A 21846-nucleotide genomic window follows, 5' to 3' on the forward strand; every position below is an offset into this window, starting at 1 on the left:
AACATGACTTGTTTTTTCTCTGACAGGCACTGTCAACGGTGGAACATTTTATAGCCAGGTGTGTATCATATCCAATCAATTGAATTTACCACAGGTGGACACCAATCAAGTTGCAGAAACATCAAGGATGATCAATGGAAACAGGATGCACCTGAGCTCAATTTTGAAAGTCTTATAGCAAAAGGTCTGAATACTTACAGTACCAGTCAAGAGTTTGGACACACCTACTCATTCAAGGGTTTTTCTTCATTTGTTTGTATGTTATACATTGTGCAATAATAGTGAAGACATCAAAACTATGAAATAACACATATGGAATCATGTAGTAACCCAAAAAAGGGTTAAAGAAATCAATATATTTTAGATTTGAGATTCTTAGTCTCCCTTAGCTTCCCTTTGCTTTGATGACAGCTTTGCACACTCTTGGCATTCTCTCAACCTGCTTCACCTGGAATGCTTTTCCAACAGTCTTGACGGAGTTCCCACATATGCTGAGCACTTGTCTGCTTTTCCTTAACTTTGCAGCCCAACGCATCCCAAACAGTATAAATTGGGTTGAGGTGGGGTGATTGTGGAGGCTAGGTCATCTGATTGAGCACTCCATCACCCTCCTTCTTGGTCAAATAGCCCTTAAAGCCTTGAGGTGTGTTGGGTCATTGTCCTGTTTGAAAAACAAATGAACATCCCACTAAGCGCAAACCAGATGGGATGGTGTGTCGCTGCAGAATGCTGTGGTAGCCATGCTAGTTAAGTGTGCCTTATTCTATATAAATCACTGACAGGGTCACCAAGATTAACTTTATCGAACAAAAATAACATTTATTGTCTAACATGGAGACCTGGGAGTGCCATCAGATGAAGATCAAATGTGATTAATTTTAACGCTATTTCTGACACCTCTCCTTGGTTGGAAAATGGCTGTATGGTCAGCGCTTAGCCACAGAAAACCAAACATAATCGCATGGTGTGGTTTCACAGTAGAGCCTTTTTGAAATTGGGCACTGTGGCTGGATTAACAAGAAGTTTGTCTTTAAAATGCTGTATAATACTTGTATGTTTGAGGAATTATGAGATTTCTGTTGTTTGAATTTGGCGCCCTGCAATTTCACTGGCTGTTGGCGAGGTGGGACACTCACGTCCTGAACGATCTCAGAGAGGTTAACGTTAGAAGCCTCCTACCTAAGTTTGCTTTATTCACCACTTTAGCACAATCCGCCAACCTGGATGTCCTAGCCGTGTCTGAATCCTGGTTTAGGAAGGCCTGCACCCTCCCGCCCGCCTAACATCACTACTCTGGACGGTTCTGACTTAGAATATGTGGACAGCTACAAATACCTAGGTGTCTGGTTAGACTGTAAACTCTCCTTCCAGACTCACGTTAAGCATCTCCAATCCAAAATTAAATCTAGAATCGGCTTCCTATTTCGCAACAAAGCCTTCTTCACCCATGTTGCGAAACATACCCTCGTAAAACTGACCATCCTACCGATCCTTTATGTGTGACTCTGTGCTCTTGTTTTTGTCGCACTGCTTTGCTTTATCTTGCTCAGGTCAAAGTTGTAAATAGGAACTTGTTCTCCACTGGCTTACCTGGTTAAATAAAGGTGAAATAAAATATATATATATTTTTTAAATGAAAGTCTAATTCACGCAGTCAAATCAAAATGTATTTGTCACAAGTGTAGACCTTACAGTGAAATGCTTACAAGCCCTTAACCAACAATGCTTTTAGAAGTTAAGATGTATTTATTTTTTAAATTAAGTAAAAAATAAGAAAATATTTGAAAATAAAAGTAACAAATAATTTAAACAGCAGCAGTAAAATAAAAAGTGAGGCTATATACACGGGATACCGGTAGAGTCAATGTGCGGGGGCATCGGTTAGTTGAGTTAATATGTACATGTAGGTAGAGTTAAAGTGACTATGCATAGATGATAAACAGAGAGTAGCAGCAGCGTAAGAGGAGTCTGGGTAGCCCTTTGATTAGCTGTTCAGGAGTCTGATGGCTTGTGGGTAGAAGCTGTTTAGAAGCCTTTTGGACCTCGACTTGGTGCTCCGGTACAGCTTGCCGTGCGGTAGCAGAGAGAACATTCTACGACCAGGGTGGCTGGAGTCTGACAATTTTAGGGCCTTCCTCTGATACAGCCTGATAGAGGTTCTGCATGGCAGGAAGCTTGGCCCCAGTGATGTACTGGCCTCTGTAATGCCTTAAGGTCGGAGGACGAGCAGTTGCCATACCAGGCAGTGATGCAACCAATCAGGATGCTCTCGATGGTGCAACTGTAGAACCTTTTGAGGGGGAATAGCCTTTGTCGTTCCTTCTTCACGACAGTCTTGGTGTTGTTTTGGTGTGTTTGGACCATGATAGTTTGTTGGTGATGTAGACGCCAAGGAACTTGAAGCTCTCAATCTTTTCCACTACAGCCTGATGAGAATAGGGGCGTGCTCGGTACTCCTTGTCCTGTAGTCAACAATCATCTCCTTTGTCTTGATCACGTTGAGGGAGAGGTTGTTGTCCTGGCACCACACAACCAGGTCTCGGACCTCCTCCCTATAGGCTGTGTCATTGTTCTCGGTGATTAGGCCTACCACTGTCATCGGCAAACTTGATGGTGTTGGAGTCGTGCCTGGCCATGCAGTCATGAGTGAACAGGGAGTACAGGATGGGACTGAGAATGCACCCCTGAGGGGCCCCCGTGTTGAGGATCAGCGTGGCGGATGTGTTGTTACCTACCCTTACCACCTGGGGGCGGCCTGTCAGAAAGTCCAGGATCCAGTTACAGAGGGATGTGTTCAGTCCCAGGGTCCTTAGCTTAGTGATGAGCTTTGAGGGCACTATGGTGTTGAACACTGAGCCTGTAGTCAATGAATAGCATTCTCACATAGGTGTTCCTTTTGTCCAGGTGGGAAAGGGCAGTGTTGAGCCCGGAACATTTTCCAGTCTGTACTAGCAAAACAGTCCTGTAGCTTCGCATCTGCTTCATCTGACGACTTTCTTATTGACCGAGTCACTAGTGCTTCCTGCTTTCGCTTGTAAGCAGGAATCAGGAGAATATAATTATGGTCAGATTTGCCAAATGGAGGGCGAGGGAGAGCTTTGTACACATCTCTATGTGTGGAGTAAAGGGGGTCTAGAGTTTTATTCCACTCTGGTTGCACATTTAAAATGCTGATAGAAATTAGGTAAAACTGATTTGAGTTTTCCTGCATTAAAGTCCCCGGCCGCTAGGAGCGCCACCTCTGGATTAACGTTTTCCTGTTTGCTTATGGCCGTATACAGCTCATTGAGTGCAGTCTTAGTGCCAGCATCGGTCTGCTGTGGTATATAGACAGCTACGAAAAATATAGATGTAAACTCTCTTGGTAAATAGTGTGGTCTACAGGTTATTATGAGATACTCTACCTCAGGTGAGCAAAACCTCGAGACATCCTTTGATTTCATGCACCAGTTGTTGTTTACAAATATACATAGACCGCCACCATTTATTACAAGAGGCAGCTGTTCTATCCTGCCGAAAAGGCGTAAAAACCCGCCAACTGTATGTTAAGCATGTCGTCGTTCAGCCACTACTCTGTGAAACATAAGATATTACAGTTTTTAATGTCCCGTTGGTAGGATTTATGTGCTTGTAGTTCATCTAGATAATTATTGATTAATTGTAAGTTGGCTAATAGGACCGATGGTAAAGGTAGATTACCCTCTGGGCGACAGAGGCACCCGGACCGTCGTTCACCGTGCCACAGTCTTTTCCGCCTACGAATGACGGGGATGAGGGCCTGGTCATGTGTCTGGAGTAAATCCTTCCCGTCCGACTCCTTGATGAAGAATTCCTCCAGTACGGGGTGAGTAATCGCTGCCCTGATATTCTTTTTGGTCATAAAACACGGTGGCAGAAACATTATGTACAAAATGAGTTACAAATAATGTGGGGAAAAAGAAAAAAAAAATACACATTAGCATAATTAGTTACGGGATCGTAAAAACGGCAACCGTGTCCTTCTGCGCCATTATTAAGCAAAAACCAGTCTCCTCTGAACAGTTGATGTTGAGATGTGTCTGTTACTTTAACTCTGTGAAGCATTCATTTGAGTTGCAATTTCTGAGGCTGGTAACTCTAATGAACGTATCCTCTGCAGCAGAGGTAACTCTGGGTCTTCCTTTCCTGTGGCGGTCCTCGTGAGAACCAGTTTCTTCATAGCGCTTGACGGTTTTTGCGTCTGTACTTGAAGAAACTTTCAAAGTTCTTGACATTTTCCACATTGACTGACCATCATGTCTAAAATAATGGACTGTCATTTCTTTTTGCTTATTTGAGCTGTTCTTGTCATATGGATTTTGTCTCCTACCAAATAGGGCTATCTTCTGTACACCAACCCTTCCTTGTCACAACACAAATGATTGGTGCATTAAGAAGGAAAGAAATTCCACAAACTAACAAGGCACGTCTGTTAATTGAAATGCATTCCAAGTGACTACCTCATCAAGCTGGTTGAAAGAATGACAGGAGATAAAGATTTCATCAAGACAAAGGATTTCTACTTTGAATAATCTCAAAAACATTTTGATTTGTTTAACACTGTTTTGGTTACTACATGATTTCTTATGTTATTTAAAAACTTTGATGTCTTCAAAAGCAGTTTGGACACACCTACAGCGTCAAACAAAGACAGGCTGATCATTATACTCGTAAAGAGAAGAAGAGATGACCTTTTCTCATGAACTGTCTAATTCCACAAAGCAGGAATATACCGCAGAGAACAAACACCAAAAGGAGACAGTGTCATCATTATGACTTATACCAGAGTAACACTTTGGGTTGTGCCCATCACACATGGCACGAACACACCTGTTGAGGCCTATATTGACCAACTATTGCGGTTATAAAAGTGAAAACAGAATGATAAACTTGGGACTATAAATCTGCTCAATCTAGGACGATAATGATATTAACTGTAAACCAGAAAAGATAAATTGTAGGCAACATTTGTAGCATAAACACTCAGTGAGACTGTTACTCACAACATAGGAAGTTCTATTAGCTTAGAGAAATGGTCTATCCGTGATCACCGCCATCATGTGGATCCTCCATAGCCCACCACACTACTCAGATTGTTTGGCCTCATTGCTGTCCGCGACACACTTCTTTGGGTCTCTGAATCGATGTAGTGAACCTCACAGTAATCCAGAACGGCAGGGTATTGCAAGGAGTATTTCAGTCCCCGTTTCATGCACATGTCTCACCTCCGTGAATGCACTACTCTTGTCCTGAACCTCATTGGAAAAGTCAGGGAAAAACTCCACCTTTGTCCCTTTCCAGTGAAAAGTCCTAAATTAATTTCCTCTGAGCCGGACCATCTCCCTGTCAGTGTATGGTAAGAATTTACTGAGGACAATCGGGGGGTTGCGTGGGGCTGGTACTGGGCGCAGTGTCCGTTGTGTTCTCTCTGGTGTGTCCTAAAATAGGTTGCGTAAAATGTCTTTCACACAATCCACTGTCTTTATGTGGATTTCAATTTTGTCAAGTTTCATTTAGGCGGGTATTCTTGTCCTTCAATGTTGATATCCTCTTTTTCGGCGTTTGTCGAGTGTCCACTTTTGTTTTCAGGCCCACTGTTTCATTTCAGCCCACTTTCGCAACTTTCTCTTCTAGATTTTTGTTAATTTTGAAAATCTCCTTTAGAACTGGGTCATCATGTGGTCCTTCTGTAGCTCAGTTGGTAGAGCATGGCGCTTGTAACGCCAGGGTAGTGGGTTCGATTCCCGGGACCACCCATACGTAGAATGTATGCACACATGACTGTAAGTCGCTTTGGATAAAAGCGTCTGCCAAATGGCATATATTATTATTATTATATTTATTCTCCGCCATTTTCCTTGCTAGCAGAAGCTAATATATATGTCCAATAAACAGACGTTCAAAAGTCGAAATGTAAAGCAAAAACGACTGGAAAGTTATTCAAAAGCAGGTGTAGTGAATCAAGCATGTTGGGGTTACCTGAAATAGGTCAAAGTATATATTTTAAATGTTCTAATTTATTTTCATCTTTATTTAACTAGGCAAGAAGAACTCAACATCGACATAGACACAAGTTACCTGCTATATTTGGCGGAACGGATTAACACAGAGAGAACTTGGCAAAATACAATGCATGCTTCTGTAGTACGAGTAGGTATTTACAGTATCATCGGTAACAATTGTGTACAAGCCACCTAGCTAATAAAATACTGGGGCTTGTGGTCATTAGTTATATTTCAACCACAGCGATTCCCCAATTGAGGCGCAACAGAATTCACCCGCAAATGCAGGAACACCGGAAATAATAACTAAACCAACGAATGAGAAATAGTGGAGGCTACTAGAACTAAGATAACCCACCCGTGGGCACATTTGCTACTTAATTCAATAGAAATTCAAATGCGACGGAAACCCATTGAATTTAAGATTTTTATTCTGCAGGCTACATGTGTGCCACGTCATCAAGCACCGATTTATATCCGCAACAAGTCCATTTGGTGTGAACACACCACTAGTGGTATAATGGAAAGAACAACAAACGTATGCGGAATTTAGAATATTCGTATGAAAATATGTTGCCAATTGGATGGAAACCTACCTACAGTCCATTTACATCTACAGTCCATCTACAGTCCCAATACTTTTGGAACTCACTGTATGACTCTGGTCGTGGCTAAATCTGGTGTAAACAATGCACGTTCGTGAGATTTGATGCTTCATAATCATGGTTGCTTGCCAGCGACCTTTACCAGGCTGTTACAAGTGTGGATTATTTTGCCCTTCTCACGTAGTAGCCTATCCCGACCAAAAGCCCTTCACCTGTCTAATCATCAATCAATGTGATGTTGTTTAACTGAATCAGTCTCCGTCGGTATATTTCGTTATTTGATCTCTGGCTGGGCAAATAAGTGGAAGTACGAGGTAGCCAATCTATTCGTTTGCTAATGCATCACTGAGCAGACACATTTAGCATGCTATATGTAGCATATATCAAGTGTATTATTTTACTGTTGATTTGCGTTTAGGCAACTCGAAAAGCCCCGGAGGTTGTGAATTATTAACACAATACTTAAATACTTTTGAAAATATAGATTGCTATTATTTTCTGTGCGTATCACCCTGCTCCTGATCCCTACTAAGCGTAGAATAGGCTATACGCCCAGGTGTAGCTCATTGAAGGGTTTACACCCAGATGGTTCCTGTTTGCACCAAACCTGAAATCTATTTTATTGTATAATATCTAAATTGTATTATGTACATATTATATACATTTAATAATATTATACGTGTTATTGATACCTAATTAGCAGACAATAGGGTTAACAGACATGGATTTCTGAAATAGCCTATTCACTGACCTCAATAAATGAATGCAATATAGATTTAATAAACTACATTCAATTAAATAGATAAACACTCACTCATTAAACTTGTCTTCACTAACTTATCTACATGTAAGGACATTAAATATGTATTTTTCAATTAAATTTGTACTCACTTCGTATCATTTGTACTGATGCTCCTGAGAATCACCTGGTCCCAGTTGTCTGTATTGTATAGATAGCTATATGCACCTTATACCTCACTTTATACAAACTCTATATTTCCATTGAGCTCCCACGGTCTCCAGGAGTGTGCACTTGTTCACGCCTGTTGATAAAAGGATATGTAGAAGGGTGAGCCGGTTAAGGATCGATTCAGACAAGGTGGTAAAATTTGTACGACAAGTGACCGTTTATTCAAGGTGAGAATATCTGGTACACGTAAATACGGGCTCATTCATTTGGCTCACAAGGAACCAGCAGAAAGAAGCCCCGATAACAGATTGCAAGCACGTTATGTACAGTACAGAAAGTAGGTTGAGTCTGGAAGTCACGTTCTTTTGGTTGGCCACAGTTGAGGTGTTGTCTTCTTGGATTGGTCCTGTTGAGCCGTCCGTCGTTCCTCCGGGTCTCGTCGGGCTGTTCTCAGTCACACAATGTTCGGCTAGGAAGGAGATTGTGTGTGTGTGCTAGTTATAATAATAATAATAATAATAATAATAATAGCCATTTAGCAGACGCTTTTATCCAAAGCGACTTACAGTCATGTGTGCATACATTTACGTATGGTTTGTCTCTAAGTCTAGGCTTTCTGCCAATCTGTGGGTGTCTTATCTGGGTGTCCTCGGCAGCTATGTGTGTACTGTATGTGCGTCGTCCCTGTCTTCTGGGGTAAGTGTGTAAGAGCGTATGCGTCCCTGTCCTGTCCTCAAGAGTCCGTGTGTAATGTGTGTGCGTTCCTATCTTCAGGGGAGTTGTGGCCGAACTGCCGGCTAGCACCTGTGGCTAGGAGTATCCTGTTGTGACAGTGTTCTGGATGATCAAAGTGAGTGTGTGTGTGAGAGATATCCTGTATGGGGCCCAACCTGTTTTACTATGAAAATACGTTGTCCCAGCTATAGTAGTGTAATGTCACCTACATAAGAATTAGCAGTCCTCTACACGCCCCGTTATGCATTTAGAAGCATTGGATTAGTGTAAACTGGAGGAAGGTTCCACCATATTCCTCAACTCTCACACCATTCAATTAATTGAAAGGGGGGGGGGCGTGTGCAAAAGGATAGAATGTCGTTATAGAGCCTATCGTGCGGTCCTATGCTTACGGTCCAAACACTTAAGACAACCTCGTCCACTTACCCTCGTCTTATGCCCTTGGGGGGGGAATCCCCGTCACCATCTTGGAGGTTCAAATGATGAGCCAAGCAAGAGAAGTTTACAACGTAAGCCCCTCAACCCAAGTTTAGTCGGCTTTGCGAGTGTACAATTATGTTCACTCAGAGGCCTGAAACTCCGCATAAGAAAAGTCCGCGAAAACTTAACTACATCAATGGAGAAGTCAACATACAAGTGTAAGTAAAAACGAATGCAAATAAATGTACATGTTGCTACTACGTAAAAAGCAATTGTTTGGTTATCTTTTGGAAATTGTAGAAATAAAACATGTTCCTTCATCAGAAGTTCCAGCTAGGCAGGCTGACGTCAGTTAGCTAATTAATTTGCTAGCTATCATACATTATTTATTTAATATAAGTAGACATGCACTCATTGACTGTAGCACAGAGCCCACAAGCTACAGATGGCTGAAAACAGTCATCGCAGATTGAATGTGTGACGAATTTCCGAACAAAATAATTCCTTCCTCGTCGCTTTTTTTTTTAAAAACTTAAGTAATAAATATTTTATATATATATATATATATATATATCAAATATACAGAGGACAATTGGGCTAGGGGGTACAATATCACAAGGACCATACATACACGTTTTATTCTAACAGCTCTTTTGTTAGTATTTGTCCTAAAATAGTTCAATTTATTTTTGTAAGGAAAGACTGTGGTGTTTTGTTTGTAAATTTACATTTGTGAATGTGAAATTTGGCCAAAAGAATAATGAAATTAATTACATACATTTTCAGCATATTTCGATCATAGGTAAAGAATCCAAGCAGTACATCTCCCCACAATAGTGTAAAATCGTCATAAATGTGTTCAATTATACATATACTGAGTCTTGCCACAGTTTTCTTACATGAATACAATGCCAAAAAAAGATGCAACACCGTTTCTGGGTGGTCATTACAAAATGTACAATTTGAGTTAGTTTTCCTTAAACTTCTTCATATAGTGGTTGGCAGGATAATGTTTATGAACGATTTTAAAAGGACACTTGTTAACAAGTAGGTGTGTGTGGCAACATCAACTTTTTTCCAACAGATATTATCAATAAATACATTCCAATAAGGCATGACATAGATACAAACCTTGTTTCAGCAGGATGTCGTATCGCTCTGTTGTTGAAGAGAAACAAATCTTTCTTACTGAAAAGTCAACAGGGTTAATGGAAGGTAGGGTCTGAGGGTCAGGTTCTTGAATGATAAAGCAACACCCGAGGGAATGGCATCTAAAACAATTGCAAAATCTTTAGGTGTTACAAGGACCTGGCAAAGTGATAAGAATTCCTTATAACTAAGTTTTAAAAAAACTCTGCATTTACAAGTTGGCTCACCAATAGGATATTATTTCAGAACCAATATTCTAAAAACAAATAATTATTTTTTATACAATATCTCGATTATTCCATATAATCTGTGTGGAGAAAAAAAATATGCTTATAAATTAAATGACCATGACAAGAACCTGCTGATGAAAAGCAGAAAGTTTCACTGGAAATTTGTCAATATTATAATTGCAAAACAACAGGAAGTTAAGGCCACCGAAAGTAGAGAAGACATGAGGAATCAAATTCCACATAGAAGTGTCGTCTTAGTAATTGTTTTATCCAATTGATCTTAAAAGTATTATTTGAGGTAGTAAAGTCCAGATAATTCAGCCCACCATACTCATGTGTTCATTACAACAGTTTTCCTAATGTAATGGGTAAGGTTTCTCCACAGCAAGGTGAAAAGCATCTGGTCTATCTCCTTGCTTATTTTACCGTCAAGATATAAAGATAGCGCGCCATTTGTTAGCCTAGAGATAGCGTCAGCCTGTGTTTTATTCAAAGAAATCACCCCAGCCAGTGGTTGAGCATTATTTATTAGCTGTAGTTAAATCGGAAACTGCACGTTAGTTGTGCAGGGATTAATTATGTTGATGGCTGTCGATCAGTGGTCACCAAACTACGGCCCGCGGGCCGGATACGGCCCGTCAGCACATTTGGCCCGGCCCTCTGAACAATACCAGAGACGCTATCGAATTTTTTTCCTATTTGGCCTCCAGAAAAAAAATCCTAGGCCCGGCCCTGTCAAAGAGAGAACGGAATAATGGCGAAAAGGTTAGGTAAGAGAAATTGATTCAGAATGCAGGGTATTTAACCTGCAGTGGACAAACGATTATTTTTTTGTTCAATGCAAAGAAAAGGCTGTTTGTCTCATCTGTCAAGAGACGGTGGCGGTATTCAAAGAATACAATCTTCGCCGACACTATGAATCCCGTCACAAAGACAAGTACGATAGCTTGCAAGGCCAAATACGAGCAGACAAACTCTCAAAGCTAAAAAGTGGACTACTATCTTAGCAGAATACATTTGTACGCCAAGCTCAGCTGAACCAGGCATCCGTTCGGGCCAGCTTTCGGGTTGCTAAACTGATAGCAAGAAGCGGTAAGCCTTTCACTGACGGAGAGTTTGTTAAGAAATGTATGGATGCTGTCGCGGAGGAGGTGTGTCCCGAGAAGAAAGATGCATTTAATGCCGTAAGTCTGTCGGCGAGTACAATCACCAGACGCGTTGAAGAAATCAAAACAAAACGGTCCCAGAGCTGATCGACCCAGAATGGAAATGGCACCTCGCATTTTTAACAGACGTGACAGAAATACTTAACAGCCTTAACTTGCAGCTACAAGGCGAGGGGAAACTCATTTGCGACATGTATTCACACATAAAAGCATTTGAGGTGAAATTAGCGCTGCTTTTGGAACAAGTGAAAAGCGCAACTTCGTCCATCTTCCTGCTACCCAAAACCTGTCGACAGAGAACCCAGCGGTCCCGTTCCCAGCTGAAAAGTGCGTGGAAGCACTGGAAATGCTGAAGGCGGAGTTCGGTGTGCGATTCAGTGAACTACATGTTCATGCAAAAGAAATCCGTCTTTTTCAGAACCCCTTTGTTGCCAACATTGATGAAGCCCAGCCTTCATATCAGTTTGAGTTGGCTGAGTTACAGAACTGTGATGTTCTGAAAGACGCATTCAAGCCCAACAGTCTCATTGACTTCTATGCCGCCCTCCCAAACGACACATATCCAAACATCAAAAAACACGCAATGAAAATGTCCAGTTTTTGGCAGCACGTATATCTGCGAGAAAACCTTTTCTCGCATGAAACTGCTGAAAACCCCGATGAGATCAAGATTGACAGATGAACATTTGCATCAGTGCTTGAGACTGGCTGTAACTAGAATGGAACCTGATATTCAACTTCTCACCAGCCAGATGCAGGCCCACAGTTCACACTGATGAACATATAGGTAAGCTCACTTTTCTGACTTGAATGAGTCATTCTGAGCATAAACAAATATAATCATAATAAAATCTACTGGGATAAAATCCATCTTTACAACCATACTGGTAGTGAAATGTATTGTGCTGTGTAGGTGCTGTATCACTTAGTTCAGTTTCTCAACCTGCTTCTTTTGTGGTTTTCACAGGGAAGTTGATGAGAGAGAGCTGCAAACAGCGGTGTCTACAAGCCTACTGGAACCTACAAAATGATTATAAGGAAGGAACACAAGAACTTTAAGAGACTGCTCATATGTGTCAGAGAGATTCTGCTCTGACAACTGAGCTGAACTTTTATCTGTTAAGATTGTGCATGGCACGACAGAAAGTTAATGTTCCATGGCTTTTTTTCTATGAAGAACCCAGAGAGAGTTATTTAGTTATTATTTATTTCCTGTTTTTTTCTGTGAAGAACTCAGAGAGGGTTATTTAGTTATTATTTGTTTCCTGACTTTTTTTCTGTAAAGAACCTGGACATTTTTGGTTATGTGTGGCTTTCTGGAAAACAATACATTTTTTAAGCTCCCCTACGATCGTCACACTTTTTCTGTTACAAACTGACACCGGCCCCCCATCAGAGAAGGGAAAAGTTATGTGGCCCTCACAGGAAAAAGTTTGGGGACCCCTGCTGTCGATGGTCAAATCTGTAGCATGAAAACTGTGTTAGCAGTGAGTTTGTGACCACTACGTCGGTACATGCTAGCTAACACACTTATATACAGCAATCATATACCAAAGCACATCCCAGAAAGCCCCTCAATCCCTAACATGTACCATACACCCACACATGTATAAATCAGCAATGTACAGCAAACTTGTACACATTGTAAAATATAAACATAGAATACAGTATTCAGAACGTGACCTATCCCTTGCATCACATTTTCATACTGGGGAGACCTGACCTTCGATCTCCCCCTTTCTGCAAGCGGGGCCAATAACAACACGCCTTAATGTCATGGGAATTGAACCAACCAATAAGAATGCTTGAACATGAAACACATTTCTTTAGCGGCAAGTGGAAACATAACCAACCATAAACAACCAGGCGCAGCGAAAGCACCTAAAAATGGTCAAAGACCCCAGCCATTAGACTGTTCTCTCTACTACCGCATGGCAAGCGGTCCTGGAGTGCCAAGTCTACGACAAAAAGGCTTCTCAACAGTTTTTACCCCCAAGCAATAAGACTCCTAAATAGGTAACCCGGACAATTTGCAAGATACTTTCCGATTGAGCCAACATGCAGTTTACGGTGAAGGCAGTCTCCGCTAAAAGCAGGAACATCGCCTTTAAATTTCACCGTGGAAAATCGGCCTTTCGCAAAGCGGTTGGAATAGAGCCCTAATCTCTCCTCAGAAGCAACAGTGACAGGGACGGTCAAAAACAACTTGATTGCCGTGGCAACATCAGGGACACTGGGCAGAAGGGAGTGGTGCTTTAAATACAGCAGTTCAGCAACTGCACAAACTGCACAAAAACGCACGAAATCTGCAAGCCTACATCTCACCGCCAAAACAAAGAGCAAGCCTACATCTCACCCCCAAAACAAAGAGCAAGCCTACATCTCACCCCCAAAACAAAGAGCAAGCCTACATCTCACCCCAATAAGCTATTAGTAATTCAAATGTCGAAATAAGTGTCCAACAAGTTTGTAGTATGGCTCTTCCTGGGACTGCACAACATTTAAAGAGGAATAGCAGAGGCAGCGGAGAGACCAGGTTCCTATACAAAGTGGAAATGTAGTTTCCATCAACCTCACTCATGCTGCGCGCAATGTAATTTCAGAGAACGCCGTTCGTTCGTAGGCAGAGTAGTGAGTGAAACCATTCCATTCAGAAACGGGTGTGATGTTAATTTTCCTTATGTGTTTAATATTGACTACCATTGTACTAAGGTTGGCAATACCTAAAGTCTTCAGACATTTTAGGTTATTTTCCCAGTGATTCATTTGTAAATTGATCGGTGCCGGAACAAAAAGTGAGCCGTTAAGGGGGTGACCTGGGAGGCTATGAGGTAGACTACCTGAATGCATATAAAATATCATAATAAACCATTGCATGCATTATCATTGCTTTTGTGTACTGGCATAGAGCAGTAGAGTAGAGAGAGGCGCTTGCAGAAGTTGCGCGCGCGCGCACACACACACACACACACACACAGTTGGGACATTTATTTTAGCCTATGGTCCTGGAAGAAAATGTTGCCTTTGGAAACGCATTTCATGCAATTCTAAATACTTTTAGATGACTGGAGACTTTAGCAGAATAGTTTTAATACCTCAAATTATCTACGTGACAGGCTATACTTTGACACTGACAAACTGAGAACAATAAACACGACCTTGTCTTGAATCCATCAATAGTCCAGACCTAGGTGTGTGGAGAAACACATATTGTACAATATGATAGTAATAGTAATATAATAGTCCAGTTTTACTGACTCACCCAATGATGCCCATGCCACCTTTCGGCGATGACCGATGCGCTCATGCAAAAACCTTTAAAAACAACGCTGTTCGCTCAATTGGTATATTTGGAAGTTGATAGCTTCGTATGCTATAGACAGACTCGTGACCTCTTTTCAACAGGATCTGTGTTTTCCCACGATTGTATTTGAAACCACGCGAAAGGCCTGGATTGGCTGCATGCTGTTCGCTGACAGATTTGCCGCACCTTCATGACTGTAGCCATGCATTGTGATTGGGCTACAGACAATCCCCAGCTAGGCAATTAACAAAAACAAGTATAGGCCTAATCCAGGTGTATTATTAGGAATTATTTAATTTATTTCTAAACAGACATCTGCAATTCTATAACTTTGGCAAATGTATTCAAATTAATAAAGGATGCTGCGGCACCTCCATCACGCTTCCCACCGCATGGATTCTATAAGAACATTCATGATGACGTACAACGCTGGAGAGATTAAGGTTGCACGCTCATGTCTATCAGAGCCGGGAGCGAGAGAGATCATAGAACGTGAACCCCTTTCTAGTTCTGTGATAGTTACCGGCGCGCTTCTGCTTGGTCTATATAGGCTAAAATATTCCGCAAACCATTTACTCGGGCCAGTACAATACGAATACATTTTAAGAAAATCAGGCACTGTTTTCAAATTACGTTTTTTAAGGGACAGCCAGGAGAATTAAAGAGGAGTCAACTTGAATTAACTCTGATTGCTTTTATTATAATTTTTACATTGCAAACATTGACAATTATTTTTCATGACACTTTAAAATAACAATTAGTGGGTTCTGAGTGCTTCTCCCCTATGTGCACATTGGCCACAAAATGAGGTGGAAACTGACCTGCACTTCCAAACTTCCTGCCAAATGTTACTATATTAGAGACATATATTTCCCTCAGATTACACAGAACCACAAAGAATTCGAAAACAAATCCAATGTTGATAAACTCCCATATCTACTGGGTGAAATACCACAGTGTGCCATCACAGCAGCAAGCTTTGTGACCTGTTGCCACAAAAGTGCAACCAGTGTAGAACAAACACCAGTGTAAATACAACCGATATTTATTTTCCCTTGTTTTACTTTAACTATCTGCACATCCTTACAACACTGTATATATACACCCTGTCTTATTCTTTTGGACCTTTTGTGGGAGTAATGTTTACTGTTCGCTTGTTATTGTTTTCCACTTTTGTTTATCTATTTCACTTGCTTTGACAATGTAAACATATATGATAGGGGATGTAGCAAATGTGTGATGTATTATAATAACTGATCATGCTTATGTGGATTAATAGAAGGGGAGGGGTTATAAGACCACTCCCTCCTTACATTTATAGGGTCCTAGACTACAGATGAACAATATATATACACTATGGGGTTTAATATTGTTCCACAGTACTTTTCTAGGCTCTCTGCCTCTTATGAATAAACTCTGCAGGGGAGTGTAAGAGATAAGAGATTAGTTAGACATTCCACTACAAATCAACTTGAACATTTACTGCTAAGCTTTTAGATGACACAGTAAAAGCCTTGTTTATATAGCTCTGTAGGCAGGGTTTGGTCTCATGAGTAAAAGACAATGACGTAGGCAGTGACATCACTAGGGCTGGACGGGTTGAATAAAATAACATGGGACCTTTTCTTTGACGCAGAACTTACTCGGGGAAAAATGGGTGCCATGTTCCTGTTGTCAACTTCTGTCTGCAATTGCATTAATGAAGGTTTTTGAATGATTTAATTAAAGATATTGTCATAATGCCAATTTCACCAAATGAGCCAATGATTGACAAGGAACAAGGAAACGAACACCAATACCCTTTATGTCATATTTCATTGTGCTGCAGGCTACTGCTGTATAAATAGACTATTGTTGATCTGTGTTACTTCCTCTACACTGAATGAATTTAGTCAACAATCAACATGTTCTGCGTTCCTTCATAAGACTGCGGTGTATTCACTACATTTACATTTAAGTCATTTAGCAGACGCTCTTATCCAGAGCGACTTACAGGAACCAAACGGAAGCAAACAGCCAAAACAAGGAGGGATTCATCTAAACTTGTCCAATAAGAAACACTTGTTTTCGTTCCAAAAATGTTTTACTACAGTGTGCACTAATGAATACACCCCTGCTGTAATATGACCCAAATATAGAGTTTGGATGACCTATTTCCCTTTAAAGGTTTGTGGGGTTCAGTCCGAGTGCAGCAGGACAACGTCTCCCCCTACTGTAGGTCTGTGTGAACTGCTTGCTCTCCTGGACTGTCCTCAACCACTGTTATCGTTATACCACTCTAGGACTAGGGCCAGTTTCCCAGACACAGTCACAGGTTAAACCTAGTCCAGGTCAAAAAAGCGTTCTCCATGGAGATTCTGTATTGAAAGAGCTATTTAGTCCAGGACTAGGCTTATTCTGTGTCTGGGAAACCGACCCATTGAGAATAAAACCCGGAATCATTTAAATGTCAGACACCACGACCACAGATGTAAAAGAAGTATAATCATTTTAATGTATAAAATGTAAACTGATGTAAAACACGGCCAAGGTTTTAAACCGGGGATGGTCAACTGGTGGACCGCGGGCCTCCTTTTGAAGGACTTCGGATCAATTTCAACTAAATGTTTTTGATTTTTAGGAAGTCAGTAGGGGTCTCAAGTTACTGTTGTGAGTTAGAATAGTAGAATACACTAAATGTGGTTGTGCATCAGTAGTTTCTCCTCTTTATGTCAGTTACTGTTGTGAGTTAGAATAGTAGAATACACTAAATGTGGTTGTGCATCAGCAGTTTCTCCTCTTTATGTCAGTTACTGTTGTGAGTTAGAATAGTAGAATACACTAAATGTGGTTGTGCATCAGCAGTTTCTCCTCTTTATGTCAGTCACTGTTGTGAGTTAGAATAGTAGAATACACTAAATGTGGTTGTGCATCAGTAGTTTCTCCTCTTTATGTCAGTTACTGTTGTGAGTTAGAATAGTAGAATACACTAAATGTGGTTGTGCATCAGCAGTTTCTCCTCTTTATGTCAGTTACTGTTGTGAGTTAGAATAGTAGAATACACTAAATGTGGTTGTGCATCAGCAGTTTCTCCTCTTTATGTCAGTCACTGATAGTCAGTCAAATAGCCCATGTCAGCATATATATTGTTTTATATTGCTATCTTAGCTGGACCCTAAACTATCTAAACTTGTTAACATGGTCAAATTAACGGCCCCGGGGTCCCCAGTGATTTTTGTTAGTCAATCACTCAGATATAATATTAAAAACGGCAAACATTTCTCTCTCAAATGTGTAGAGATGCAGGAAATGAGTCATGTGGGGCTACAGTTGCTTGGGTCTGCATGATGAGTGAATGTTTTGTGTCCCCCACCCCCATCAAAGTTGCCCTTCACTGTTTTAAACAACGCAGCAACACCGAATTACACTAGAATGCCATAGCACACTTCACAGACAGATACAGCAACCGTCTGAGCGGTTGGCTTCTGAGTCCTCACCCGCTACGGACTTATACCTATACCGTACATCTTACTGTGCATGCTAGAGCTCAGAGGACCATCTCCAAGACTTCTAGCAGGTTCTAGAACGCACCATGTCACAACAGTAGAGGCTATACAAATAACCACCTCCAAATAATATCTACTGTGCAAATAAATACTCATACAATTAATTAAGGTAATGCTGGCACTTAAGACAATATTAACAACATGCACAATCTAAAATATACACAAACCTGCAAGATAACAGTACCATCAACAATACAGTTACACTTGTAGGAAAGTAGCAACAAGTACTATTAGTAACTAAGCATCGTTTAGCAGCATAAACACCCCAACTGTAGACCCCACAACTCACACTCGTAGATGCATGCAATCTTCCAAATTAACACAATCAACTTGGTCACCAGCCAAAACTCAAGTCGTCTTCTTCTGACCAATAGGACACTCTGACCTGGGGTGGGAGGGGTCAGAGTCCAAATGCCCATTTGGCTGGTTGGTGAAAACCAAGAGGTTAATGAAACAGAAAATGGAAATAAAAAACATTAAGATGAGATCTGGAAATCAGAATCAAAGCAGTTCTTTGCTTGGGAGGGAGTGGGATCTCTGTTACAGCCAGGTAGTAGATGTAATATGGTCCTGGTCAGTTCTTTACTTGGGAAGGAGTAGGATCTCTGTTACAGCCATGTAGTAGATGTAATATGGTCCTGGTCAGTTCTTTACTTGTTTACTACGTTTATCTCTTGTTACAGCCAGGTAGTAGATGTAATATGGTCCTGGTCAGTTCTTTGCTTGGGAGGGAGTGCTTGGGAGGGAGTGGGATCTCTGTTACAGCAAACACCGAATAGAACAAGAGAAGTACTCCAGATATAACAAACTGACCCTAGCCCCCCAACACAAACTACTGCAGCATAAATACTGGAGGCTGAGACACGAGGGGTCACTAATGTTGACCAGGACCATATTACATCAGATGTAGTATGGTCCTGATCAACATTAGTGACCCCTCCTGTCTACATACCTGTAACTTCTTCTTTAAGAGGCAATGACAGAGGTCAAACGTTTTCTGTAAGTCTTCACAAGGTTTTCACACACTGTTGCTGGTATTTTGGCCCATTCCTCCATGCAGATCTCCTCTAGAGCAGTGATGTTTTGGGGCTGTTGCTGGGCAACACAGACTTTCAACTCCCTCCAAAGATTTTCTATGGGGTTGAGATCTGGAGACTGGCTAGGCCACTCCAGGACCTTGAAATGCTTCTTACGAAGCCACCCCTTCGTTGCCCGGGCAGTGTGTTTGGGATCATTGTCATGCTGAAAAACCCAGCCATGTTTCATCTTCAATGCCCTTGCTGATGGAAGGAGGTTTTCACTCAAAATCTCACAATACATGGCCCCATTCATTCTTTCCTTTACACGGATCAGTCGTCTTGGTCACTTTGCAGAAAAACAGCCCCAAAGCATGTTTCCACCCCCATGCTTCACAGGAGGTAATGTGTTCTTTGGATGCAACTCGGCATTCTTTGTCCTCCAAAAACGACGAGTTGAGTTTACCAAAACATTCTATTTTGGTTTTATCTGACCATATGATATTCTCCCAATCTTCTTCTGGATCCAAATGCTCTCTAGCAAACTTCAGACGGGCCTGGACACGTCTGGCACTGCAGGATTTGAGTCCCTGGCGGCGTAGCGTGTTACTGATGGTAGGCTTTGTTACTTTGGTCCCAGCTCTCTTCAGGTCATTCACTAGGTCCCCCTGTGTGGTTCTGGGATTTTTGCTCACCGTTCTTGTGATCATTTTGACCCCACAGGGTGAGATCTTGCGTGGAGCCCCAGATCGAGGGAGATTATCAGTGGTCTTGTATGTCTTCCATTTCCTAATAATTGCTCCCACAGTTGATTTCTTCAAACCAAGCTGCTTACCTATTGCAGATTCAGTCTTCCCAGCCTGGTGCAGGTCTACAATTCTGTTTCTGGTGTCCTTTGACAGCTCTTCGGTCTTGGCCATAGTGGAGTTTGGAGTGTGACTGTTTGAGGTTGTGGACAGGTGTCTTTTATACTGATAACAAGTTCAAACAGGTGCCATTAACACAGGTAACGAGTGGAGGACAGAGGAGCCTTTTAAAGAAGAAGTTACAGGTCTGTGAGAGCCTGAAATCTTGCTTGTTTGTAGGTGACCAAGAACTTATTTTCCACCATAATTTGCAAATAAATTCATTAAAAATCCTACAATGTGATTTTCTGGAGAAAAAAAAATCTCATTTTGTCTGTCATAGTTGAAGTGTACCTATGATGACAATTACAGGCATTCTCATATTTTTAAGTGGGAGAACCTGCACAATTGGTGGCTGACTAAATACTTTTTTGCCCCACTGTATATACATTCCCACCCCCTCAGTCCTTCAAAACCTCAAATACCTTGCTCAGGCTCTGGGGCTTTATTCTTGAGAAATATTTGCTAATTTATTTTAAATATATATATATCTGACAAACATCGCTCTAGCTCTGCCACCTTTCACCGCAGAAGTGTGACATCGGCGGATGGAGTCGATAGAGATTTCTGCTTTGAATGCGTCTCAATCTTAAACTGACAGACTTTGATGGCGATTGTTATATTATGTTAATCTGATTGACGCACCGGAGCATCAATCGACACTAGGGTGGGACCGCAAGAGACAGTACTTCATGAAGCTCTTCAGATGTTAAATATATGAATCCCAAAAATATCTTTCTTGACTTCCTTTCAATTTGTCCAGTTCCATTTATCATACAAAGTCCACTTTCTTCACATGCAGAATTTCTGTCCTGCTGTTGATACTCAGGCTGTGGTGGAGGCTACATTGTAGGACTACTGGTCTTCACTACCACTGGACCTTCAAAGCTATTCGATCGGTCTACCGACAGACAAACTCTTCTCCTTCCTGACATTTACCAAATGATTCATCATTCGTGCATCGACCACTCCTCAAATTTCCTTTAATAGAGCAATGTCAACATCCTCCGAGACTCCAGAAATCTCGCTTGACGTGGGCCCTGCTCTGTAGCTCAAAGCATGATACATTATATCCATCAACTCGATTGATATGCAACACATTTTTTTTCTGATCCGCAAAAAACACAAGAAATCAGAACTTTCGCACTTCTCGTGATTTTCACTGATTTTACTTTAGCCAAAACTTTCTCCATAACTGTGGATGTTTCGAACAGGTTCCACAAGGGCTGTAAACATTTTGGCCAATTGTTTTCCAAAATAAAACATAAAATATATATATTGCAAAAAACAAAACAAACAAGCTTGTGTCCATTGTTCTCGTTATTGCAAATGAATCCAAAAAAACAACTTCATATTTCGATTTTCAGAAGTAGGTGGGATTAAATGTGGAATGCCTGTGTCACGAGCTGGCTCAAAGCCCGTAACAAAAGGGAGACAACGTGGAGATAAGACGTAACAAAATATATATTTATTAAATAAAGCAACTTAAATACAATAGCGTGTGTAATCAGTAGTGTAAGTGTTTTGCATGCATGAATGTGATAATGCAGGGTGTTGAAAGGGGCTAAAGCAAACAACCAAAAAGCCACCAAGAAACACAAAATCTATAAAGGGGTCTGCATGGAGAGAGTCTCCTCCATGAATGTGGAAGAGGTCTATTTATCCTGGGAGACACCGGGCCCAGGTGTGTCTGCATGGAGAGAGTCTCCTCCATGAATGTGGAAGAGGTCTATTTATCCTGGGAGACACTGGGCCCAGGTGTGTCTGCATGGAGAGAGTCTCCTCCATGAATGTGGAAGAGGTCTATTTATCCTGGGAGACACCGGGCCCAGGTGTGTCTG

At 41.3% G+C, this 21846-nt stretch overlaps 1 protein-coding gene across 3 annotated transcripts in view; it reads right to left on the minus strand.

Annotated features, from left to right (window-relative positions):
- Window positions 1-14640, minus strand: part of LOC118384900 (globoside alpha-1,3-N-acetylgalactosaminyltransferase 1-like) — a 47186-nt gene extending 32546 nt beyond the window's left edge. The window contains exon 1 of one of the 3 annotated variants that reach the window (XM_052520506.1): window positions 14498-14640. In XM_052520506.1, the coding sequence (XP_052376466.1) occupies window positions 14498-14511 (14 nt within the window). In that variant the 5' untranslated portion in view covers window positions 14512-14640. Of the gene's footprint in view, window positions 1-7516; window positions 9155-14497 lie in introns of those variants that run through there. The other 2 variants (XM_052520505.1, XM_052520504.1) reach the window with 2 other exon arrangements.
- Window positions 14641-21846: the final 7206 nt, after the last annotated feature.

The sequence above is a fragment of the Oncorhynchus keta genome, chromosome 6 (assembly GCF_023373465.1).
Source record: "Oncorhynchus keta strain PuntledgeMale-10-30-2019 chromosome 6, Oket_V2, whole genome shotgun sequence".
Lineage (NCBI taxonomy): Eukaryota > Metazoa > Chordata > Actinopteri > Salmoniformes > Salmonidae > Oncorhynchus > Oncorhynchus keta.